The sequence below is a fragment of the Galdieria sulphuraria genome (genome assembly GCF_000341285.1).
Source record: "Galdieria sulphuraria unplaced genomic scaffold scaf_19, whole genome shotgun sequence".
NCBI lineage: Eukaryota > Rhodophyta > Bangiophyceae > Galdieriales > Galdieriaceae > Galdieria > Galdieria sulphuraria.
This window is the reverse complement of record NW_005178456.1, coordinates 89,884-108,889: the sequence shown is the minus strand read 5'-3', so window position 1 is coordinate 108,889 and position 19,006 is coordinate 89,884. Positions and strand designations below refer to the sequence as shown.

Here is a 19,006-nt window from a genome sequence, read left to right as displayed (position 1 = left end):
TTATTTCAGTGGAAAACTATACCACTGTTGGGTATAACAAAGTTTATGCCTCAGAGAGATTCTTCTCACAGACTGTTCAAGTTTCTCATAGTTTCGGGTTGTTTTGCTCTCTTCACTAGTTCTACTTTGTGTGTAGAAATGCAGTTGAAATCATCTTGGGAGCAATTACTAGAAGAAAGAAAGAATAGGATGAAGAAAGCTGCTCTCGAAAATGGGACTCTATTAACAACTTTTGGTTTAAACCTCATCGGACAACTTGGTCAGGGCCATGAGAGACCAGCTGATAGACCATTTCCAGTAGAAGCACTTTCTGGAAAACGAATTGTTTATGTTGCAGCTGGTGATTCGTGTACTGCAGCGTAAGGAAAGGATGTTACTTTCCTTTAACTTGTTTTACTCACTGTGTATAGCATTTCACTCGATGGTGACGTTTATACGTAAGTTGTTAGAAAGAGATGGAATAGGATGTGCTCAAATATGCTACCTAGTTGGGGAAGTGGTGAATATGGAAAATTGGGTCATAATGATGACTCCAACGAAAATTTGCCTCGCCTTGTGGAAGCTTTGAAAGGAAAGAATATCGTTAAAGTTTCTATAGGTGGTAATCATATGGCTGCTATTGACAAGGATGGCCATCTATATTGTTGGGGTCGTGCGGCTTCTGCAGGATCGGGTGGAACAGAACATGTGTTTATTCCTCGATTGATAAAAGGCGATTTGGAGAAAGAAAAAGTAATATCTGTTTCTTGTGGTCGTAGTCATACAGCTGCCGTAACAGAGAAAGGAGAAGTGTGGACTTGGGGAAATGGATATGAAGGTGAACTTGGACATGGAGAAAAGAACAGTCAGTATCAACCCAAGAAAGTGCAATCTTTGACGGAAAAAGGTATCGACTAAGAGAATTACTTGCTCAACTATTCAATGATATTTCTAGTTGTGGATGTTGCTTGTGGAAGAGACTTTACCATTTTTGTATGTGAAAGCGGTTTGTATTCGTGTGGAGCAGATGACTACGGACAACTTGGATTAGGGCGTTCTCATGGAGAGAGATTTGTACAAACTCCAAGATCACTTTCAGGAACTGGCTTATCTGATGTAGTTGCTATATCAGCTGGTGACTATCATGTTTGTGCTCTTGGGCGTGATGGTCTTGTTTATACTTGGGGTTTAGGTAGAGAAGGACAGTTGGGACACGGCGAAAAAGCGGACTGTTCTCTAGCCAAGCCAGTAGACAATCTTCGCAATTTTGAAATAGTGCAGGTAGCTTGTGGTGGTGGTCATACAGCTGCAGTTACTAAAGATGGAGTGCTCTATACTTGGGGAAGAGGAAGGGATGGTCAGTTAGGAAGAGGCGGAGAACTGGAATCTATTGCCTCGTACAGAACTTCTCCTGTCCAAGTGACCTCTTTACCTGCAGGTGCAGTCTTATACGTTACACTTGGTTCGGACCACAGCGCTGTTTTATGTCAAGATATGAAAAATAAAAATGGCTGAAAATATCCTATTGATAATATTCACGAGCTGTTGTGTATGCGTTGTTCTTATGGTATGAAGGACACAACCTTTTATCAACAACCAACGCACCTCATCCAACTTGTTAAATATCCAAAAATTACTTTTGGGTTTTTCATTCATCCGTCGACGACGAGTTGGTGATTCTTCATGTCCAAAAGAGGTAATTTTGTGTGTATTCGAATATATAAAAGTTGATCGTTGAAAAATAGTTTAGGTAGAAAAGGTTCAACAGGAAGCAAATTCCGTACTTCTGTAGGCTTACCTGTCGGGGCTCTCATCAACTGTGCGGACAACACAGGAGCCAAGAACCTTTACATAATTTCTGTAAAGGGAGTCAAATCACGTTTAAACCGACTTCCTGCAGCCTCTGTGGGCGATATGGTGTTGGCAACAGTTAAGAAGGGTAAGCCGGAGTTGAGAAAAAAAGTAACACCCGCTGTGGTGATTCGTCAGAGAAGGCCCTGGAGAAGGAAGGATGGAGTTATCTTGTATTTTGAAGGTAAGTTGTCGACATTAGTTATGACATACAAAAGTTGGTGATGAAACCTTTGATATTTCTTGATTGGTCAATACTGTGACCTTGGAAGATAATACATCTTTCGGGACTGATTTTTCAAGTTAAACTTGCCTAATTTGTGATAGAATTGTCTGACACTGATTTGATGTAGATAACGCGGGTGTAATCGTGAATCCCAAGGGTGAGATGAAAGGCTCTGCTGTAGCAGGTCCAGTTGCCAAAGAGTGTGCAGACATGTGGCCCCGTATTGCTTCCGCAGCAAGTGCTATTTGTTGAAAAGTCAAGAAATAAATACCCGTCAACAAAAACTCTTTTGAAGAATAAGCCCTTTCAATGACGCAAAGAAAAGGCGCCAAATGGGTTGCATTTTTTTTCTGGAAACTTTCAAAATGACTATTCAAATACTCGATCATTTCTTTTTCCAAATACTTTCTAGTGTCGGTTCTTGCTTGTCTTTCGACAGCGTTTGAAGTTGGATGACAACAGTTGTCTAACGGCTCACATTTTGGGGGATTGAATTTCTCTTCATAGTATTCTCCTATCCCTTGTTGAATCTCTTTTGTTTCTGTGTTTTTGAATAAACACACTTTTGTGTATATCGGTTTGTGTCCCCAATGACAAGTTTCATCGAAGGACACAGACTACCTTGCTTGGAATGGAGTCCCAAACGGAGGTCAAAGGGGTGTGCTTACTTTGCTTACTATTCCTGTGTCATACAGGGTAGTCTCTCCACTAGTCGTTGCTACAATGTTTCCGCTCGTTTTGCTTCGACACAAGTATTTGGAAGCTTTCTAAATGTCAACAAAATGAATCTTGTTCAGAAGAAAACCAGGCAAGATAAGTTGGAAACCCAAAGAACGAGGTGCTCCAAAAGATGTGACTGGAGAGATTCAAAAGCATATCCTCTCTATTGTAATGTATCGGATCCCAAAAGTCATAAAGAAAAAGAAACCAGTGTTTCAATATCTGAAGTGGAAAAGGAAAGAAGAAGACTGGTCCAGCGAATTTTTGATGCCTGTAACGGGGCAAGACGGATGGAAAAGGTTGAAAAGGTGGTGGCAGCAGCTGGTTTCTTGGATAGTGGTCAGCGTCTAAAACTTTGGCTTCGTATCGAACAGTTGTGTATGGAGAAGTTGTTTGAAGCTTCAGTCTATAACTTTGAACGAGCAGCTGAGTTGAGAGATGAGGCTTCTCTTTTAAGGTTGAGAGATGCACACGTCATTTTGCAGGAAAGTATCGATGAAGCGTTGCATCAAGGGGAATTAGGTTTTGCAAACATATTTTATGAAGCATTACAGCTTGTTGGTGAACCGCCCAATCTGAAGAAAAGGATTCCTTCTCAGGGAGGAGAAACAAGGACAAATCGTGCAGGCATCTGTAGTCGTTTTGATACTTACCTTGTGAATGAGTCTAATAACATGAATGTAGCGCCCTCTATTCAAAACAATGACGATATCCGTGTTTTATCTCCCACGCAAAATGAAGACAATAAGAAGCAACCTGCAGATTGGGAGTCTTCCGATCAATCTTTTGTTGAGCCAGCTGTATTAAGTCTGTGGGATAATCAGGAAATGTTTGGAGATGCCTTGATTGATGCAGAAGGAATGCCGCTGATGAACAATATGAAGGAAAGTAGAGATAAAATGAATAAGGATCCGATGAGTTTGAAAATGTCGCCCGGCAATTCTTCATTTGGTTTGGATACAGCATCTAAAGATGTAGTTGGTTACTCCAATTCGTCTTCTATTGCTTCTTCTGCAGATAGTTTTTCAGAAACGTCAATCAATTCTGACAAGGACAGCAAGACCGGAATACTCGGCAACAAAATGACTAGTCTAGCATTTAGTCACTCGGAAGCTTTTAATCATATTTTAAAAGTTCAGCTACAAGGCAAATGGAATATGGATAGGTCTTCACTTTCCGAGCATTATCTTTGTTTTGAATATCAAATTCGGTTTGTGAATACGGGTAGGGAATTAATCCAGTTGCTGAGTTCGAATGGTTTTGTTGAAACCTCAGATGGTCAAAAGCATATGCTTGCTGAAAAATGGGTTGCTGATCGAAAGCCGGTAGTCCAAGATGGAGAATCATTTGAATATACATCATTCTGTGTATTTCAATATCCATCCATTTCAGACGCTTTGCCCTTTATTGGCTTTCTTAAGATGAATTTTATACTCGTTCGTGGAGATTGTGGTCAACAGTTATTTCACTTAGAGACGAAACCTGTCCAATTGCGACTTGATGATAAGAGTGGTGTGGATTCTGAATAGTTGTATTGTGTATATAGATCGAGCTTGGTGACATTTATCCCAGTTTATAATATTCATTCATGTTGGGTTCTTTGGAGACGGTGGTCTTGTGTGTAAATAAATCTGCAATGTGTAAAATGAACAGCGTTGCTATTGAACTATATATATATATATATATATATGCACAGGATACTGAACTACCTTAAGCTTCCATATGAAGTTTCCATTGACAACCCATTTCACTTTCTAATAAGCAGCACATTCTATGCACACAACTAACTTGCTTTCATCTTCCATTACATTCACAAGATATCAATCCATTTGCAAAGAAAATAGAATCTTTCCTCGTCGGTTCTTTTCTCTTTGCAAACGAAAAGCCTCCAAATAACGATCCAATGGTAATATCGTTTGAATACGAGGTTCAAATACTCGTTTTCGAAACAAGTCGAACAAGTCTTCCACCACATGAGGAGGTTGTTTGGGAAACCATCTCGATAACCAAAATCCTTTGCAAATAATATCTTTGAAAATCAAATCCGAGTTGCTCATTCTTATAGGTTTTCCACTCTGTGCTCCATATGCCAAATACAAACCACCGGATTGCAAACAATTGAAAGCCAACGAGCCCATTTCCGAACCAACTGCTTCCAACACTGCTGCAACACCTTTTCCTTTTGTAACTTGGTACACAGTGCGATCCCATTGACCGTCTTGTTCCTCCACAATGACCACATCAGCACCCAGCTGCTTGAGTTCTTCCATCGTTTCAGACGACCGAATCACGTTGATCGTCTTCACAGAGTGATGTTTTGCCAAAGCGATCGTCATTCTTCCCAACGTAGAGTTGGCAGCAGTTTGTAAGATCCACGGGTTTTCATACAGATCAACCAAGCGTTCCACTTCTTTCAACAATCCTACCACTGTGAGAGGATTCACAAGCAACTGTGCAGCTGTTGTATCGTTGATGTCGTTTGGAACACAGATGCACTGCCTTCCCTCCACACACACATACTGTTGCCAACTACCCGCCTCTTCTCCTAACAAAGGCACTACTCGCATACCTAACGGGATGGTGGCGTCTTCACCTTGTGCTACAACTACGCCACAACCTTCTAAACCGGGAACAAAACCAGCCTGCTTTTCTATAACATAACGAACGCCGGGATAAAAGCCAACGATGGTAAACATATCTGCCGGATGCAACGGAGCATATAGCATCTTTACCAAAACTTGTGAGCCATGAGGAACTGGAACTGGTGCATCACGACGGAGACGAAGAACACCTTCTTCTTGTGGTTTTCCAAAGTGGACTAGTTCAAGTCGAGTTTGTAGACAAGGTATAGGAGACACTCTCTCATCGTTCATTCCAATCACTTTTATCCAAAAGACAAACACAAATCATAAACTCTCTTGAACAACACATCTCAACAATTGTGATCTTTCACATATCGTTGTAACCATTCCTTTGTTGCCTTTTCATCTCTTTCAAACCATTTCGCAGATACTCGAATACGTTCTACACATTGTCGAATGGTTCTCTCACATCCCTCCACGTGCTTAGTTCGGTAAAAAGCTTCTACTTGATCAGCTTCCATTTGTGTAGTCATCTGAGCTGTACAAGCACGTATAAAGGAAGTCAACATAAAGTTTCCCTTTCCATAACGTTCATATAAAGCATTCCAATGTTCCTTCAAGTATTCCCAAATCAACTCAGCACCTTTAGGATTGCTACCGATAGAAGAAACCAAATAGATATAGTCCTGATAACGCACATGTTGCCAACCCCATTCCAACGCTTCTTTCATAAGAGAAACTTGAGGTGTCATTCCTAAAGTCTGTAGACATCGAACCTTTTCTTCATTCAAAGTTGCAGTTTCAAACAAATGCTTGACTTGATCAAACTCCTTTTGCCCTCCACTCGAAACTGCGGCTGCCATAACTACTCCACGGAGATCAGCAACAACGTTATCTTTGTTATGGATATATTGTTCAAATAACTGTCTGGCAATAGATAAAGTGTTCGCATCTTTGTAGTCCACCATGGCTCTCAACACTTTAGGACGTAGCAAACTAACCGAATGCTCTTCACCTTCTGCAGCATTCCAACCCAATTGTTGTGCAATGTTTCTAAGGATATGACAGAAAAACCTTTCCATCAAATAACGACTTTCATCTGTCTTTCCAAAAACACTATGAAGACTATCAAAATTCGAAATCAAGTCTACCCAACAGTTGTAGTCCGTTTCATTCTCGAAACTTGCCATCATATCCAAGGCAGATGTGGTAGGCATCATTCCTGCACGACAAAGCGCAAATGAGTCCATACTGAGACCTAACCGATCGGTAGAAGAAAGTATACATTCCTGTACAGGCTTTCTTAGTTTCTCCCATAACGACAGTGGATAATTCACTCGATAAACACCAGACTGATTGGAATTCAATTTGAACCAATCTTCCTCCTTTCCAAATACATCGTTCATTTCTTCTTTCTTTCCTTTCAATAAGAAATAACGCGTCTCTGTTGGCTTCGAAGAAGAGATAGCTCCTATCGGTATGATCCATAAAGTAGCATTTTCAGTGGTTTGCTCCGTAAAACCACTCGATAGAAATCTAGTTTGCTCAAAGAGCCACTGATTATCTTGATTCTGTTTCACTTGGATCACGGGATAACCTGTTTGCCGTGTCCACAGACTCATCATCGAAAATACTGGTTTGCCAGAAACCTCTTCTAAAACCTTCCATAAATCATCTGTTGCAGCATTCTTATAGCTAAACTTTTTCAAATAAACTTGCAATCCCTTTTGGAAGGATTCCAACGACAAATAATTGGCCAGCATTCGAATCACTGACGCTCCCTTGCAATACGATATGGCATCGAATATTTCATTGACATCTCCTGCTTTCTTTACTTCTACTTCTATAGGATGTGAGGACTCTAATGAATCCAACCTTAGAGCAGCGGAGAATGTAGAACTTACAAACTGCAACCAAGTACCCCAACTAGGAAATAAATGATCGACAGCCAAATCTGCTGCCCATGTTGCGAAGCCTTCGTTCAACCACAAATGGGTCCACCACTCCATAGTTACCAAGTTGCCAAACCATTGGTGAGCAAGTTCATGGGCAACAACTTCAGCAACTCGAGAACGAGCAACTGTAGAAGAATTGGCAGGATCAATTAATAACGCTGTCTCTCTAAATGTAACACATCCCCAGTTCTCCATTGCACCAGCAGCAAAGTCTGGAATAGCAACCAAGTCCATTTTAGGTAATGGATAAGCAATATCGAAGAATTCTGCAAAAAAAGTTAAAGTCTTCACTGCAACTTGCAATGCAAATCTGCCCAATTCCGAAGACCCTTTTAAGGTATACACGCGAACCATTATGCCTTGTTCTGTTTTGTCTTCAATATGGTCAAACTCCCCCACTATGAAGGCTAACAAATAGGTAGACATAATGGGTGTTCTTTGGAATTGCACAACTTTTTTCCCCGATTCATTGATATGCTCAGAAACTGCAATCATATTACTCAAGCAGTCACGATCTGCAGGAACAATCAACGTTATTTCAAACACAGCTTTGATAGCAGGTTCATCCCAACAAGGAAAGGCTCTACGAGCATCCGTTGGCTCGAATTGAGTGGTTGCCATATATCTTGTTTCTCCATTCGAACCTTTATAGGAAGAACGATAAAACCCAACCATTTGGTCGTTGAGAGTACCGGTATAGTCCAACTGAATCGCCACTTTTTGAGTAGGTAAAAGAGTCTCTGGAAACAGAATAGTTGCAGTCTGTTGCTCTTTGTCATAACTTATGTTTTCCGCCTTGATGAGCTTAGAGTTGTTTACCTCCACAGCTGCCTCTTTAATTTCCAAATCCAAGGCGTGCAAGGTCACACATCTAGCGGTCATCACCTTTAGTATTTCGTGAACAAAAAGATACTGCACTTACTTGGTGGAAGAAATGATCTCCAGTTCAATGTTAGCTTTCCCTTGAAACTTCAAGTCTTGCTTTCCTTGGGCGCCATTTTGCTCAGGAAACTCGAGTTCAGGTTCTAACTGCAGTTTATATAGTTTTGGTTTCACTATCTGAGGCAACAAATGTCTGTTGGTTTGTACTTGTTGTTCAGCTTCATTGGTTCCTGTCATTCTTTGAAAACAAACGTGATGCAAAAATCAATCACTAAATAAAGAAACGGATTTGTCCAATGCCACACTAAGTTCTTCGTGACGAGTGTCCATACGAAGTACCACTCGTGAGAGACGGCGTCGTTGTAAAGTGCAATACAAAAGAATAGATACCCAATAAAAAGCTTACATGGACTTGATACTCTAAAAGTACCTTTCAACTATATTTGTTTTATAATGTAAAGTTTTTTCAACTGTCTTTTATTATTTCACATCAAAAGCGTCCATCTTATATGAAACTATTTTATCTACTTTGTGGAAACTCCCATTTACTAATCATTTCTTTTTCTTTTTTTGGATTCGAAGAGAGTGTAGTGAGTGCATTGTGTCACTATAAGCCCACTCTAAGATTGTACTCAAAGTGGTCCATTACTGGTATTAAGATTATACATATTTAGAAAGTTATCGTTTTAGAATATTTATACACAACTCTTTCTATTTTATATATCTCTGTCGTCTTTTGAACAACAAGAATATCTTTCCTCCAGCAAAACATTGGTTCCCTTTGAAAGAATATATATATGTTGTATGAATATTCATAGATAAACTTCATGGCTATCTATTGTTCTCAGATATATCAAACCAAACCCAACTTGGAAAGGAACCTTACATATGATATTATTGCCTATTATGTGGAACTAGGTAACCAGTGGCCACCTTCCGTGGACAAGGATATCCCACAAAAAGTAAGTTTTGTACCCATAGAGAAGTTTCTTCCCGACTTTTTTGTGGAGGTGTATATCTTTCATGGTGGTTATGAAGTAAGTCCATATCATCTATGAAAAATAATGATGAGCTTACAACTATTGCCTAGTGTGTTACTATATATGAGAGATGGAACGATATTCGAAAGAAATTCGCTCTCTACCAATCTCCATATACTTGTCCACGATATCTACAACGTATCTATCATGAAATTTTGTTGCCTTATGAAAGACAACGAAAAACTTTGGAACAGTCACCACCTTCCGAGTTGAGAACGGGTTCCATATCAGAAATAGCATCTTCATTGTTAGGCTACACTTTGAAACTGGTAACCCATTCTCAAAAAGAGAATGTTTGTTGGAAATGGGGAACTATAGTTAGTTATCATATGGAAAAGAAACTCCATCAAGTCATATTAGATGATGGAAGGAATATTCTTCTCAACCTGGAACAAGTCCATTGGCAACTGGGCGCGTGGAATCCTTATGCAACTATGGTTGATGAAATAGCAAAGTGTTGTTTTACTCATCATCCCAGTTCTCTAAAAACTTTTCAAAGATCTAACCAATCATTCCGTTTGGTGACACCTACTATGGATAAAGAAGAAACGCTGCATCAAGAGGGTCAAGTTATTTCCATCCTGGCCACAGGAGCTTTGCATTCAGTTGAAGAAAAATCCGAGTTAGAATATGATGATTCCAGCAGTTGTTGGGAAGAGTCCTCGTTGAATAAAGTTATTTATCCCGAGTTGGATAGGAAGCCAACGGAACTGCAACGTAAGTATGGTCATCAGGTTATCTCTCTATAGATACCAATATAGGGATGTTTACTTTAGGTTTTGATATCGTTCGATGTCCATGTGGTTGGCAAGTTGATACAGGCGATATGGTAGAATGTTCCGTTTGTAAGACTTGGTCACATAAATATTGCATTGGAGTGAACCCACACGAATGGGATAAGTTGATGGAAAGTGATTACAAATGCTTCATGTGTCATCCCAGTGGAGTAAAAAAAGGTAGTTTGGCTCATGAAGTATTGAAAGCCATTCAGTCTGTAGTTTCTCAAGAACAATGGTCAGAACATATACATTCTGTTCGCCAATTAGAATGGACAGGTCTTTTATCTTCTTTAGACCGAGATGCCTATGAAGCCATGGATGATACTGGAATGGGAGACTATCATCCTGTATTTGGAGAGAACCCTCAAGTTGTTTCCACTATGCATCAGAGTCAATGGACTCCGAAACTTTTATGGAAAACAAAAAAGAAGAATGGCAGAGAACGATGTTTTCGTAGAGACTCGAGACCAGCGGCTCCTCCATTTGTTCGAGTTTCAGAGAAAGAGAAAAAGTTTTTGGATAAGTTACGTTCTTTTTGGGAGTCCTGTTCACAACCTTTGGAAGTCATTCCCATGTTTCGAGGTAAACCTTTTGATTTTTATGCACTTTATGAAGGTGTGAAGCGAAGAGGAGGATTTAAGAAAGTAGTAGAAAACAAACAATGGCCAGAGATATGGAAGACAATGAGGAATTATTATAAGGAATCTACTGATCATTCCTATCAATTGAAGCGCTATTTTGAAAAATATTTGAGGAGATTTATGGAAGAATATCCAATAGATGAAGAAGATGAAGTGGAAGAAACTGCAGAGACGAGCATTCATATGGCGGAAAATATGGAACAATCCGAAAAGGAATAAACTTTTGAGGGTTTCAACAACAAACTTGGAGATGATTGATCACGAACCAACGAAATGGAGAGAAACAAAGAAACACAAGAAATAGGAACCCATGGTTATCCATCTAAGATGGTCGATATACTTATTTTCTGAAACTCCACAGCATAAGGATATTTGGTAGAGTTAATAATCGTGTCCACTTTTCATTACAAGTACTACTCAGATATCTACTCCAGTACAAGAGGCTCCAGTTGAACCGTGGATACATAGCTGAATAGTCAGGCTAGAAGGTTGCTTTTTAGAGGAACGAACTGTAATATAGAGACTATAGGTCCTAAAGGAGGTTGGTTAATTACGAAACAGTTTGTATTGGAAGTTTAGTAGTAAGAGATAATGGAAGTTGAACAGTTCACGTCACTATATAAAGTAACCTGAGTTGTTGATTTGGCCTTGCTTTGAACGATAGTTAATACAGCTAGTAAACATATAGTAACTAGCTGCACACTCATTTCTTTCAATCAAGATTTAGAAAAGTCAATTAGTATGAAAGGTGAAAACGATAGCTATTCTGTCGCTTCATAAGGGAATCGTCCATTCATCAATCTATGAAGATTTGATTTTTCTTATGGCAACGCATCCACAACAGAACCTTTACTCACAACTGGAACACTTACAAACCAAATATGTAGGAACAGGACATCCAGATATCAGTAGACAGTAAGTAGACTTGAAGATGGTTTACGTTGGCTGACTTTTCACAAGTGACTGGTGTACCAATATGGCACGTGATTCTATAGCTACTTACTTGGTAGGAAAGAGTTGTTTTATAACTTGAGCCTTATATATATATATATATTTGTAGGGACATCGTTCCTTGTTGACTTTATTTGCTACTGTGGAAGGAGAGTCAAACGGCAGAATACGATATCACTTGTTAGAAAAACTACATAGTCCATATGGACAATCTGAAGAACCTGTACTATCCAAGAAAGAACGCTTGACACAATGGTAGTTCATAGTTGAACTTTGTTAAGAAGCTACACTAGTCAACACAATAAACACGTTCTTCTTAGTATATTGAGTTATGAATATTCATATGCTGCCGCTGTGGCTCTCGTTCGAGGTACTTGAAGTCCTTTCTCTTCCAATTCTTCTAAAATATCTTCAGGTAGTGCAGCTCTTACAGCTATTGCATAACAACCAGGTACCAGACGAGAAACTCGTTGCCACTTTGCCACCCAACTATCCAAAGGACGAGTAACGGACACCAATCTATTCAGTTGAGTAAGAGCTTAGTCAATTGTCAATCTATTGGTTACCCTGAAAACAAGCTCGTAGTGACGGTTGCCACACGTTCCCTATCTGCCACTCTAACGTCTATTAAACTTGGACAGTTTTCACAACCAAAGACAACAAACTGGTTGAACGTCTTAACCAACCCACAAACCATACAAGCACGTAACTTATTCGCACTCACTTCTTGTGGAATAACATTTTCACTTGGAGCAGTTTGTTTATACTTCATCCTTTCAATAACCCACAAGGGCCGCAACAACTCATGAAATAGGGATCCAAAGCCATTCTTTATTGAACCAACTTGACTCTTTATTTTTCCTTTGTTCCACTTTTATACTCCTTCTTTCATAATATCTGTCTTTCTCTCTCTCTCTCTATATATATATATTTATATGCGCCACTAGAAACCTCTTGATTGTCTTTCCAACAAAGTATTTGTCATATTCCACGTCTTGCTTGCCTTTCTTCTATACTGTGCTTGTAGTCTATTGGCACGTATCTTCTCTCCTTTGGTTACAAAATACTCGTTTTTGGAAAAGTCTTCCTTAATCCCCTCCGCACGAACAACATCTTTAAACTCCTTCAATGACTTTTGTAACATATTTACCAATCCTTTTCGATAAAGTACCATATTTTATTTATGCCAATCAACTAAGTTGTAACAACAATTCCCTTTCTTTTGAATGAAGGGCCCTCTATGTTCCATCTTCTCACTTACACAAAAGTGACTACCATATCTAGAATATCTTAAAATATTGGCAGTATTATGATCAACTGGAACACTGACAGCTTTAGGAAATCGATAATCCATATCCAACTCAAAAACGTCTGGACATTCTGTTATTGTACCCAAATAAACAGCTTCTTCTCCATAATCTTCCCTATTGTGTTCTAATAACCCATCATTCAGACGAAACATACGAAAAGTACAAGAATAATATGTCACATTTTTGATTTTGGACTCGAGTTCATTCGAAAGTGAATGTTCTACTTTCTTGCAAGTTACCATTCGAGGATCCAAAAAGCCAATGGATTCCACTATCGACTTAAAATCTTGTAAATATAGTGCTCCTCCTAAACACTCACATATAAGAAGCGGATCTGTTTTTGCCACTTCACTCATTCTCCTATCCGTATATATATCACTAAAATAAAGTTCTCCTCCTACTTTCAACGTATAGTACACTTGTCGAAATACTTGTTCCTATACAACCGATTCACTCATTCAATACCAAAGACAAACCAACGTACCTTATTAGGCACTAAATTGATGACACAATTGGATATCACCAAGTCACAACTCTCCCTTTCCACTCCAGCTTCTTCCAACTGTTCCATATATCCACAGAGAAACTCGACATTGGAATACGACTCCAAATCTGGAAAGAACTGTTTTGATAGAGTCGTTTGATACTTTCTTGCTACTTGCAAAGAGGAATCCAACATATCCAATCCAATCACTCTACCACCAACACCTACCAAAGCACTACAAACGTACACGTCTCTTCCCGTACCACATCCGAGGTCCAGAACTATTGCGTTGGTTAACGCAGGAGGAATAGGACTTCCACAACCATAAAATCTTTCTAGAATTTCATCGGGCAACCGACTACATATGGCTTTGTGAATGGACGGTTCTTGTGCTTGACAACAAGCTGAAGACTTCAAGTCTCGATTGGAACTCAATACAGTGCCATAATAATGGGCTACTTGTTCTCTTTGTTTATCATATTGTTCCTTTTGACACTTTTTTCCTTGACAATTGTTCATCTCTACTATTATCGATTGGAAGAGAAAATCTCCCATGATGGGGGTATGTAGGGTTGGTTGGGAGGCGGATTCCTTCCAGTCCTACCACATATATATATCAAAATGAAGCGTATAAAATTTTCTTTTTATGAGACTACTACCCACGAGGTCTTTACGACAAGAGTGACTTTTCGGTTTGATTGATTGTCTCCCATGAAAATTTCGCTATAGTTTCTTACCTTTTCAGGACACACACAACAGCTCTTAAAAAACACGTTTATATATTTCCCAACTCATTCCACGAGTGACTGAACTCTTCTCTCATACTCGATACTTCAAACCCCAATTTTTATAGTACTCGACATCCTCACTCCAATCCTTACGAATTTTCACTTGAAGAAATAAATGTACAGGTTTTCCAAAAATTTGAGCAAGTTCTTGTCGAGTTTCTATTCCCAGTTGTTTCAAATTTTGACCACGACGGCCTATTATAATAACTTTTTGGCTCTATCATTGCAAAACATATCAACAACAATGAACATTCTCATGATACGATCACTCACTTCGCGCTCTACAAATATGTGCTGCAAAATTCTGATCGAGCCATCTGAGTAGTCTTTCCAATCCACCGTTTCTACAGCTATAGCATATGGAATTTCTTGCTTCAATTTCAAGATAAGTTTCTCTCGAGTAATTTCTGCTGCGTAAGATCTCATGGACATGCTGGTCATATCGTCTGGATCAAATAGCCAAGGACCTTGAGGTAGAAATGGTATCAATGCATCCCTCATTTCACGAACACCTTGACCATGAAGTGCCGATACTTTGAAAATTTCACGAAACGACAAATTGAAACTTGTCACAACAACAGTTTCCACACGCTTTAACTGAGGAACTGAAACGAGATCCACTTTGTTCAAACAAAGAAATAATTCTAACCAAAATAGTTTACACAATACATGACAGAAGAACAAAAATGTTTTACCTGAACTTGTTTTTCGATGACTACATAATTTCGCTATTTCTAACGTCGTTTCATCCAAAGTATCGTCTCCAGAACGTAGAGCTTTGCTAACATCCACCACAAGAACAATCAAATCTGCTTCATATTGAGCTTTCCTAGCAACCTCAATCATAGCTCGCTCTAAACGCTTCTTTGGAGTAAACATTCCTGGAGTGTCCTAACAACTCAATCAATACTAGCGCTACAAAAATAGACATCGAAACTGACCATGAAAGCAAGTTGCGAATTACCCTGAGTAAGGATTCCAACTACTTTGGTTCGAGTGGTCTGCACCTTCGGAGTAACAATAGCTACTTTCGTTTCAACTAGAGCGTTCAAAAGTGTCGACTTCCCTGAGTTTGTCCTGCCTAAAAGAGCAATAAAACCAAACTTGGTCTCGTCTGTTGATTCTGTAACACCGTCTAGTGAAGCATTTAAAGAACAGAAAGACCTACGAGGAGAAAGAGAAAAAGCATCCAATTCTAAACCTTTCCTCAAAAGTAGACTTTGGTTGAAACTACAAGCAAGAAACTTCGAAACCGACAAGTTTCTTCTACAAACAAGCCTAAAACGTCTCTTTGATAGGATACAACAGGACTGCGAAATATAAAAACAAGTTTCTGAAACAACAGTGTTTGTTAGAAACATAAAAACTAGCGAAACTGGTTCAATAAAGGATGTAGTACAATTAAGCGGGGGGTCATTATCTGAACAGAAGCGTGAGACGATATTTCAAAGTTTTCTTTGTTCTAATTTTTGCAAGTACTTGAAATGAAAAAACGAAAAAAAAACAAATGCAACTACTTTTGATTTGATTAAAAAATAATATCATTATCAAGTACAATAAAACACTGTAACAGTTTGAACATTAAAAAGCCAATTAATTCTAAAAAGAAAAATTTAACATTAAAGCTACAATAAAAGAGTGCTCAAATTAAATTCTATTAGCATGTACATCTTGTTTATTAAGGGAATTTTATGAAAGGAATAGTTTGACGACTAAGAATTAAAATTATTTTTCATCAAATTATTTATTTCTTTGTCAGTACAAGAAGCAATAGAAATGCTCTTTATAGTTATTCAGCGCCAAACAATCAATTGACGAACTGCTCTGAATTTAAAAGCAGCGTTGGTGATGATGAAAATAAAGTTGTTTGTCCAGTTACTGATTCTATTGTCTGGATAGTAGTGAAAGTTCTTTATTCAGCTTTTCTTTGAGTGATTAAATTTCGGGCATGCCGAATTTTAATATGCTACGCAATGGAAGAAATTTATTTCTCATGCCAAGGAGTAGTTTCGTACTGACGATAGCTTCAGAGATTTCAACTTGGTAATTAATTTCAGAAAAAGAGAAAATCTTTCGTTAAATACTCTTTTATAAAGACCTTTTCATTTGAGTTTTTTCTCACTGAACTTTACTACGCTTCCTATAACAAACGCAAACAACAGTTCTTTATAATGTCCAATAAAATTATTACTCAAGTTTCATTTTCTAGAATGCAGCGTTCTAATCGAAATTGGGCCCTAACGTGTAATCGGAGAAAATGAATTTCCAGAAGAGACACGAAGGTTCCAATGTTGTTCACTTGGAACGGTGTCCAATCGCCAGGGACTTTTCATTTAAAAGACAACGTGTGCACTTCTTCTTCCGAAGCCCATTTGAAAATTGTAGTTATGTCAAGAGGATCACGTGACTGGCGCAAATACCTGTTGACACTAGCTATTTTAGTTATCCTTGTAAGTCTCTCAGAGGTAGGATTGTTTAGTTTTTGTAGTTGGTTGTATAAGAATACCCTTTAGGCGCACCGTGGAAAACTGAAAGCTCGGAGTGAAGTTTTGAATAGTAGGACAGGCACCAAAGAGGACAATTCTTTTGCGCCCAGGAGAGACTACTTGAAAGGGAGACATGTTGGAAAAGACCGTTTTGGAAAGTCTCTGGATGGGATAAATGATGTCTGGAAACGAAATAAGAGAGGAGTGGAAAACTTGAAAGGTGAAGTGTCGTCAGAGGAGCAGCCTCAGGGAACCATCCGCTTAGAGCGCTTGAAGGACCACAAGCTAGTAGCTAGATGGAAAGTCCCTGAAACTCACCGTAATGCCCCAGTTGAAGCGTACGTTGAAGAAGGCGTTCTGAGGGTTCGTGCCGTCGCGGAGAGAGAAGGTCAACCCGTAACAGTGGAGGAAAGCTTGGAGCTCCCGTTGGAGGCCAGATTTGATGAAGCAAAAGTGTCTACTGTGCGTGAAGGCGATGATATGCTCATTAAGGTTTCTACTCAACGAAAGCATCACCACAAGCACCAAATGTTTTTGGAGCATCTTGGCGAAGAAGGTCGTCAAGCTTATAATACTTGTAAAACAGTTTATAGAAAAGACATCGTGCGTATTGGTGGTTGTATTTGTGGAAATTTGTCGTTGGTCAATGAATCTGTTGCTTGCTACGATCACCTTGTTAATATCTCGGCGTTTTATGCTGAAAAATTTGGATGTACCAACGGGTCGATTGCTCTGAAAGAAGCTCTTGAGACTTGTTTAAATATGTCCGACTTGGAACAGCACCTAAACTGCAGTACTATTGTGTATGATAAGATTGTCACTGCATGGGATACGCTTCAGTCGTCTGGGAAGATGAAGAAATGGAAGCGCAAAGGTATTCCTGAACACTTGCAAGACCAAATTACTCGTATCTTGGTTTCATCATAGGCTATTTAGTTATTTGCAATTGTAATGTTTGTGGATTTTGACGTGTGCGTTTTTGTTTTATCGAAATATGCGTTTATGTAAAAATCAATGTCGTGCTTGCTGTAGCTGTGTGTTTAGATATTCCACAAAACTATCGGCTATTTCCCTTTCACTGTGATAAGATGAAAGATTCTTCTGAATCACTCTCATGAAGCTTCTTCTTATTTTTCTTAACTCAGCTAAAGTCACTTTTCTGCTATCATATTGAGATGAAGTTGGAAACTCCTCTCCTCTTTGCTTACCTAGAGGATTGAAAGACATGCGAAGATTCTGCCAGTTGTAAAGGAATATAGGGCTCGCATCCTGAAAAAATATATGAAGAAAGATTTCCGATCTTTTTATCCAACTTACTTTCAAATATCTGTGTTTCAATTCGTTGAGTCACCTTTTCCGCTTGTTCCAAAATATTGTTAGCAGTTACAGGCAGTTTCTTTGTTGCAATACTTGGAATGGAGTGAGACCAAAATTACTTTACAACTAGCAATACATACACAGCTCGCAAAGCTACCTTTGCGTCTTCTAAAAAGAAAAGTCACTTTCGACCACTTTCAACAACAACAACAACTACTTACTGCAAAACGAAATGATTTGTTCGCATTCCCTATCCACGTCAGTATCTTTCAAAAGCATCAGCACAACAACGAAAAGAAGAATCAGCAACTCCTTTACTTTCGTCAACTACAAAAGGAGGCCGCTCCCAACGATTCTCCGATAACGGGGGTTCGAACCGTTCCATCAAACCTCGTAAAACTAAACTTGTTGAAAATAAGAACAGCGTAACTGTAAAAACTTACCTTCATCGGAATAGTAGTCTCCGTTTTCTTGTTTGAGAAGATAATTTCGTTGCATCACTTGTTCCCTGGAGCTTATACAGAATACCAAAGCATATTGTGTGTTCAACGAACGTGCTAGACAAAACAACTCATATCGATAACCCTAAGTTTCTATGAGTTGGAGAAACGTTCAACGAAAAACGAACTTTGATGTAGTTTAGCGAGTCACAGATAACCAAAGATTCTTTGTCCAAGACGCGTTCTATTTCGGTCCGAAGTCTTGCTCTCGTCGTTTTCTCTGCTTTGGAGTCTCTAAAGACACCATTTTGCTTTCCCTTTGTTCGAAAGAAACGACTTACGTACCTGTAAAGGAGATCTCTCGGTTCATTAAGGTCTCCATCACTTTTCGAGAAACAAGCCACTTTTTTCTGTTCACATATACTTTCAAGTTTACTAAATATTCCATAAATATAGATACAAGAGATAGTGGTTCAAGACTTGCCGAGCAAAAGTTGTCTTTCCACTCAGTGGATAACCACATAATACTATCAAAGGCATGTTTGCCCACCACCAACTTGTAACCAAAAAAACTC

General features: G+C 39.0%; 12 protein-coding genes across 12 annotated transcripts; 6 read left to right on the top strand and 6 right to left on the bottom strand.

Moving 5' to 3' along the window:
• The first annotated feature begins 29 nt into the window (after positions 1-29).
• On the top strand, positions 30-1,604 carry Gasu_26220 (E3 ubiquitin-protein ligase HERC2). Its single transcript, XM_005706498.1, has 4 exons — positions 30-359; positions 411-437; positions 489-886; positions 935-1,604. The coding sequence occupies exons 1-4, from the start codon at positions 46-48 to the stop codon at positions 1,492-1,494; spliced, it is 1,299 nt and encodes a 432-aa protein (XP_005706555.1). The 5' UTR covers positions 30-45; the 3' UTR covers positions 1,495-1,604.
• Positions 1,605-1,609: 5 nt separating this feature from the next.
• On the top strand, positions 1,610-2,454 carry Gasu_26210 (60S ribosomal protein L23e). The gene is made up of 3 exons (XM_005706497.1): positions 1,610-1,675; positions 1,730-2,014; positions 2,184-2,454. The coding sequence occupies exons 1-3, from the start codon at positions 1,663-1,665 to the stop codon at positions 2,306-2,308; spliced, it is 423 nt and encodes a 140-aa protein (XP_005706554.1). The 5' UTR covers positions 1,610-1,662; the 3' UTR covers positions 2,309-2,454.
• Positions 2,455-2,499: 45 nt separating this feature from the next.
• Positions 2,500-4,441, top strand: Gasu_26200 (ApaG domain protein). Its single transcript, XM_005706496.1, has one exon. The coding sequence runs from the start codon at positions 2,647-2,649 to the stop codon at positions 4,303-4,305; it is 1,659 nt and encodes a 552-aa protein (XP_005706553.1). The 5' UTR covers positions 2,500-2,646; the 3' UTR covers positions 4,306-4,441.
• A 27-nt stretch (positions 4,442-4,468) lies between these two features.
• On the bottom strand, positions 4,469-5,659 carry Gasu_26190 (oxidoreductase, zinc-binding dehydrogenase family protein). Its single transcript, XM_005706495.1, has one exon. It carries the CDS (start codon positions 5,647-5,649, stop codon positions 4,597-4,599), a length of 1,053 nt encoding a protein of 350 aa, XP_005706552.1. The 5' UTR covers positions 5,650-5,659; the 3' UTR covers positions 4,469-4,596.
• A 9-nt stretch (positions 5,660-5,668) lies between these two features.
• Positions 5,669-8,499, bottom strand: Gasu_26180 (puromycin-sensitive aminopeptidase). The gene is made up of 2 exons (XM_005706494.1): positions 8,236-8,499; positions 5,669-8,184 (listed from the first exon to the last, which is right to left on the bottom strand). The coding sequence occupies exons 1-2, from the start codon at positions 8,430-8,432 to the stop codon at positions 5,709-5,711; spliced, it is 2,673 nt and encodes an 890-aa protein (XP_005706551.1). The 5' UTR covers positions 8,433-8,499; the 3' UTR covers positions 5,669-5,708.
• A 520-nt stretch (positions 8,500-9,019) lies between these two features.
• On the top strand, positions 9,020-11,454 carry Gasu_26170 (DNA binding / transcription factor). Its single transcript, XM_005706493.1, has 3 exons — positions 9,020-9,232; positions 9,286-9,952; positions 10,012-11,454. The coding sequence occupies exons 1-3, from the start codon at positions 9,023-9,025 to the stop codon at positions 10,872-10,874; spliced, it is 1,740 nt and encodes a 579-aa protein (XP_005706550.1). The 5' UTR covers positions 9,020-9,022; the 3' UTR covers positions 10,875-11,454.
• A 5-nt stretch (positions 11,455-11,459) lies between these two features.
• Positions 11,460-11,904, top strand: Gasu_26160 (splicing factor 3B subunit 5). The gene is made up of 3 exons (XM_005706492.1): positions 11,460-11,570; positions 11,616-11,661; positions 11,716-11,904. Exons 1-3 carry the CDS (start codon positions 11,479-11,481, stop codon positions 11,863-11,865), a joined length of 288 nt encoding a protein of 95 aa, XP_005706549.1. The 5' UTR covers positions 11,460-11,478; the 3' UTR covers positions 11,866-11,904.
• A 7-nt stretch (positions 11,905-11,911) lies between these two features.
• Gasu_26150 (transcription elongation factor SPT4-like protein) lies at positions 11,912-12,429 on the bottom strand. The gene is made up of 2 exons (XM_005706491.1): positions 12,173-12,429; positions 11,912-12,125 (listed from the first exon to the last, which is right to left on the bottom strand). The coding sequence occupies exons 1-2, from the start codon at positions 12,376-12,378 to the stop codon at positions 11,936-11,938; spliced, it is 396 nt and encodes a 131-aa protein (XP_005706548.1). The 5' UTR covers positions 12,379-12,429; the 3' UTR covers positions 11,912-11,935.
• A 13-nt stretch (positions 12,430-12,442) lies between these two features.
• Gasu_26140 (arsenite methyltransferase) lies at positions 12,443-14,009 on the bottom strand. The gene is made up of 2 exons (XM_005706490.1): positions 13,401-14,009; positions 12,443-13,353 (listed from the first exon to the last, which is right to left on the bottom strand). The coding sequence occupies exons 1-2, from the start codon at positions 13,953-13,955 to the stop codon at positions 12,784-12,786; spliced, it is 1,125 nt and encodes a 374-aa protein (XP_005706547.1). The 5' UTR covers positions 13,956-14,009; the 3' UTR covers positions 12,443-12,783.
• Positions 14,010-14,022: 13 nt separating this feature from the next.
• Gasu_26130 (GTP-binding protein Era) lies at positions 14,023-15,639 on the bottom strand. Its single transcript, XM_005706489.1, has 4 exons — positions 15,130-15,639; positions 14,884-15,079; positions 14,462-14,832; positions 14,023-14,405 (listed from the first exon to the last, which is right to left on the bottom strand). Exons 1-4 carry the CDS (start codon positions 15,547-15,549, stop codon positions 14,220-14,222), a joined length of 1,173 nt encoding a protein of 390 aa, XP_005706546.1. The 5' UTR covers positions 15,550-15,639; the 3' UTR covers positions 14,023-14,219.
• A 910-nt stretch (positions 15,640-16,549) lies between these two features.
• On the top strand, positions 16,550-17,634 carry Gasu_26120 (uncharacterized protein). The gene is made up of 2 exons (XM_005706488.1): positions 16,550-16,653; positions 16,702-17,634. Exons 1-2 carry the CDS (start codon positions 16,576-16,578, stop codon positions 17,599-17,601), a joined length of 978 nt encoding a protein of 325 aa, XP_005706545.1. The 5' UTR covers positions 16,550-16,575; the 3' UTR covers positions 17,602-17,634.
• Positions 17,635-17,642: 8 nt separating this feature from the next.
• Positions 17,643-18,999, bottom strand: Gasu_26110 (uncharacterized protein). The gene is made up of 10 exons (XM_005706487.1): positions 18,916-18,999; positions 18,777-18,866; positions 18,620-18,725; positions 18,435-18,576; positions 18,310-18,390; positions 18,213-18,257; positions 18,132-18,159; positions 17,992-18,083; positions 17,883-17,943; positions 17,643-17,833 (listed from the first exon to the last, which is right to left on the bottom strand). The coding sequence occupies exons 1-10, from the start codon at positions 18,969-18,971 to the stop codon at positions 17,686-17,688; spliced, it is 849 nt and encodes a 282-aa protein (XP_005706544.1). The 5' UTR covers positions 18,972-18,999; the 3' UTR covers positions 17,643-17,685.
• Positions 19,000-19,006: the final 7 nt, after the last annotated feature.

Coding starts and splice junctions, on each gene's coding strand:
- Gasu_26170 (XM_005706493.1), top strand. CDS start 9,023: ATGGCTATCTATTGTTCTCAGATATATCAAACCAAACCCAACTTGGAA. Junction 9,233..9,285: donor TCTTTCATGGTGGTTATGAA/GTAAGTCCATAT, acceptor ACTATTGCCTAG/TGTGTTACTATATATGAGAG. Junction 9,953..10,011: donor GAAGCCAACGGAACTGCAAC/GTAAGTATGGTC, acceptor TGTTTACTTTAG/GTTTTGATATCGTTCGATGT.
- Gasu_26200 (XM_005706496.1), top strand. CDS start 2,647: ATGACAAGTTTCATCGAAGGACACAGACTACCTTGCTTGGAATGGAGT.
- Gasu_26150 (XM_005706491.1), bottom strand. CDS start 12,378: ATGAAGTATAAACAAACTGCTCCAAGTGAAAATGTTATTCCACAAGAA. Junction 12,126..12,172: donor ACTACGAGCTTGTTTTCAGG/GTAACCAATAGA, acceptor TCAACTGAATAG/ATTGGTGTCCGTTACTCGTC.
- Gasu_26190 (XM_005706495.1), bottom strand. CDS start 5,649: ATGAACGATGAGAGAGTGTCTCCTATACCTTGTCTACAAACTCGACTT.
- Gasu_26220 (XM_005706498.1), top strand. CDS start 46: ATGCCTCAGAGAGATTCTTCTCACAGACTGTTCAAGTTTCTCATAGTT. Junction 360..410: donor GGTGATTCGTGTACTGCAGC/GTAAGGAAAGGA, acceptor CACTGTGTATAG/CATTTCACTCGATGGTGACG. Junction 887..934: donor GCAATCTTTGACGGAAAAAG/GTATCGACTAAG, acceptor TGATATTTCTAG/TTGTGGATGTTGCTTGTGGA.
- Gasu_26130 (XM_005706489.1), bottom strand. CDS start 15,549: ATGTTTCTAACAAACACTGTTGTTTCAGAAACTTGTTTTTATATTTCG. Junction 15,080..15,129: donor ATTCGCAACTTGCTTTCATG/GTCAGTTTCGAT, acceptor TTGAGTTGTTAG/GACACTCCAGGAATGTTTAC. Junction 14,406..14,461: donor ACATATTTGTAGAGCGCGAA/GTGAGTGATCGT, acceptor TTGCAATGATAG/AGCCAAAAAGTTATTATAAT.
- Gasu_26110 (XM_005706487.1), bottom strand. CDS start 18,971: ATGCCTTTGATAGTATTATGTGGTTATCCACTGAGTGGAAAGACAACT. Junction 18,160..18,212: donor ACAAATCATTTCGTTTTGCA/GTAAGTAGTTGT, acceptor TTTTCTTTTTAG/AAGACGCAAAGGTAGCTTTG. Junction 17,944..17,991: donor TGAAACACAGATATTTGAAA/GTAAGTTGGATA, acceptor ATATTTTTTCAG/GATGCGAGCCCTATATTCCT.
- Gasu_26120 (XM_005706488.1), top strand. CDS start 16,576: ATGTCAAGAGGATCACGTGACTGGCGCAAATACCTGTTGACACTAGCT. Junction 16,654..16,701: donor TCCTTGTAAGTCTCTCAGAG/GTAGGATTGTTT, acceptor AATACCCTTTAG/GCGCACCGTGGAAAACTGAA.
- Gasu_26210 (XM_005706497.1), top strand. Junction 2,015..2,183: donor AGTTATCTTGTATTTTGAAG/GTAAGTTGTCGA, acceptor GATTTGATGTAG/ATAACGCGGGTGTAATCGTG.
- Gasu_26160 (XM_005706492.1), top strand. CDS start 11,479: ATGGCAACGCATCCACAACAGAACCTTTACTCACAACTGGAACACTTA. Junction 11,571..11,615: donor CATCCAGATATCAGTAGACA/GTAAGTAGACTT, acceptor ACTTTTCACAAG/TGACTGGTGTACCAATATGG. Junction 11,662..11,715: donor ATTCTATAGCTACTTACTTG/GTAGGAAAGAGT, acceptor ATATATTTGTAG/GGACATCGTTCCTTGTTGAC.
- Gasu_26140 (XM_005706490.1), bottom strand. CDS start 13,955: ATGGGAGATTTTCTCTTCCAATCGATAATAGTAGAGATGAACAATTGT. Junction 13,354..13,400: donor TCAATTTAGTGCCTAATAAG/GTACGTTGGTTT, acceptor TCGGTTGTATAG/GAACAAGTATTTCGACAAGT.
- Gasu_26180 (XM_005706494.1), bottom strand. CDS start 8,432: ATGACAGGAACCAATGAAGCTGAACAACAAGTACAAACCAACAGACAT. Junction 8,185..8,235: donor GAGATCATTTCTTCCACCAA/GTAAGTGCAGTA, acceptor GATGACCGCTAG/ATGTGTGACCTTGCACGCCT.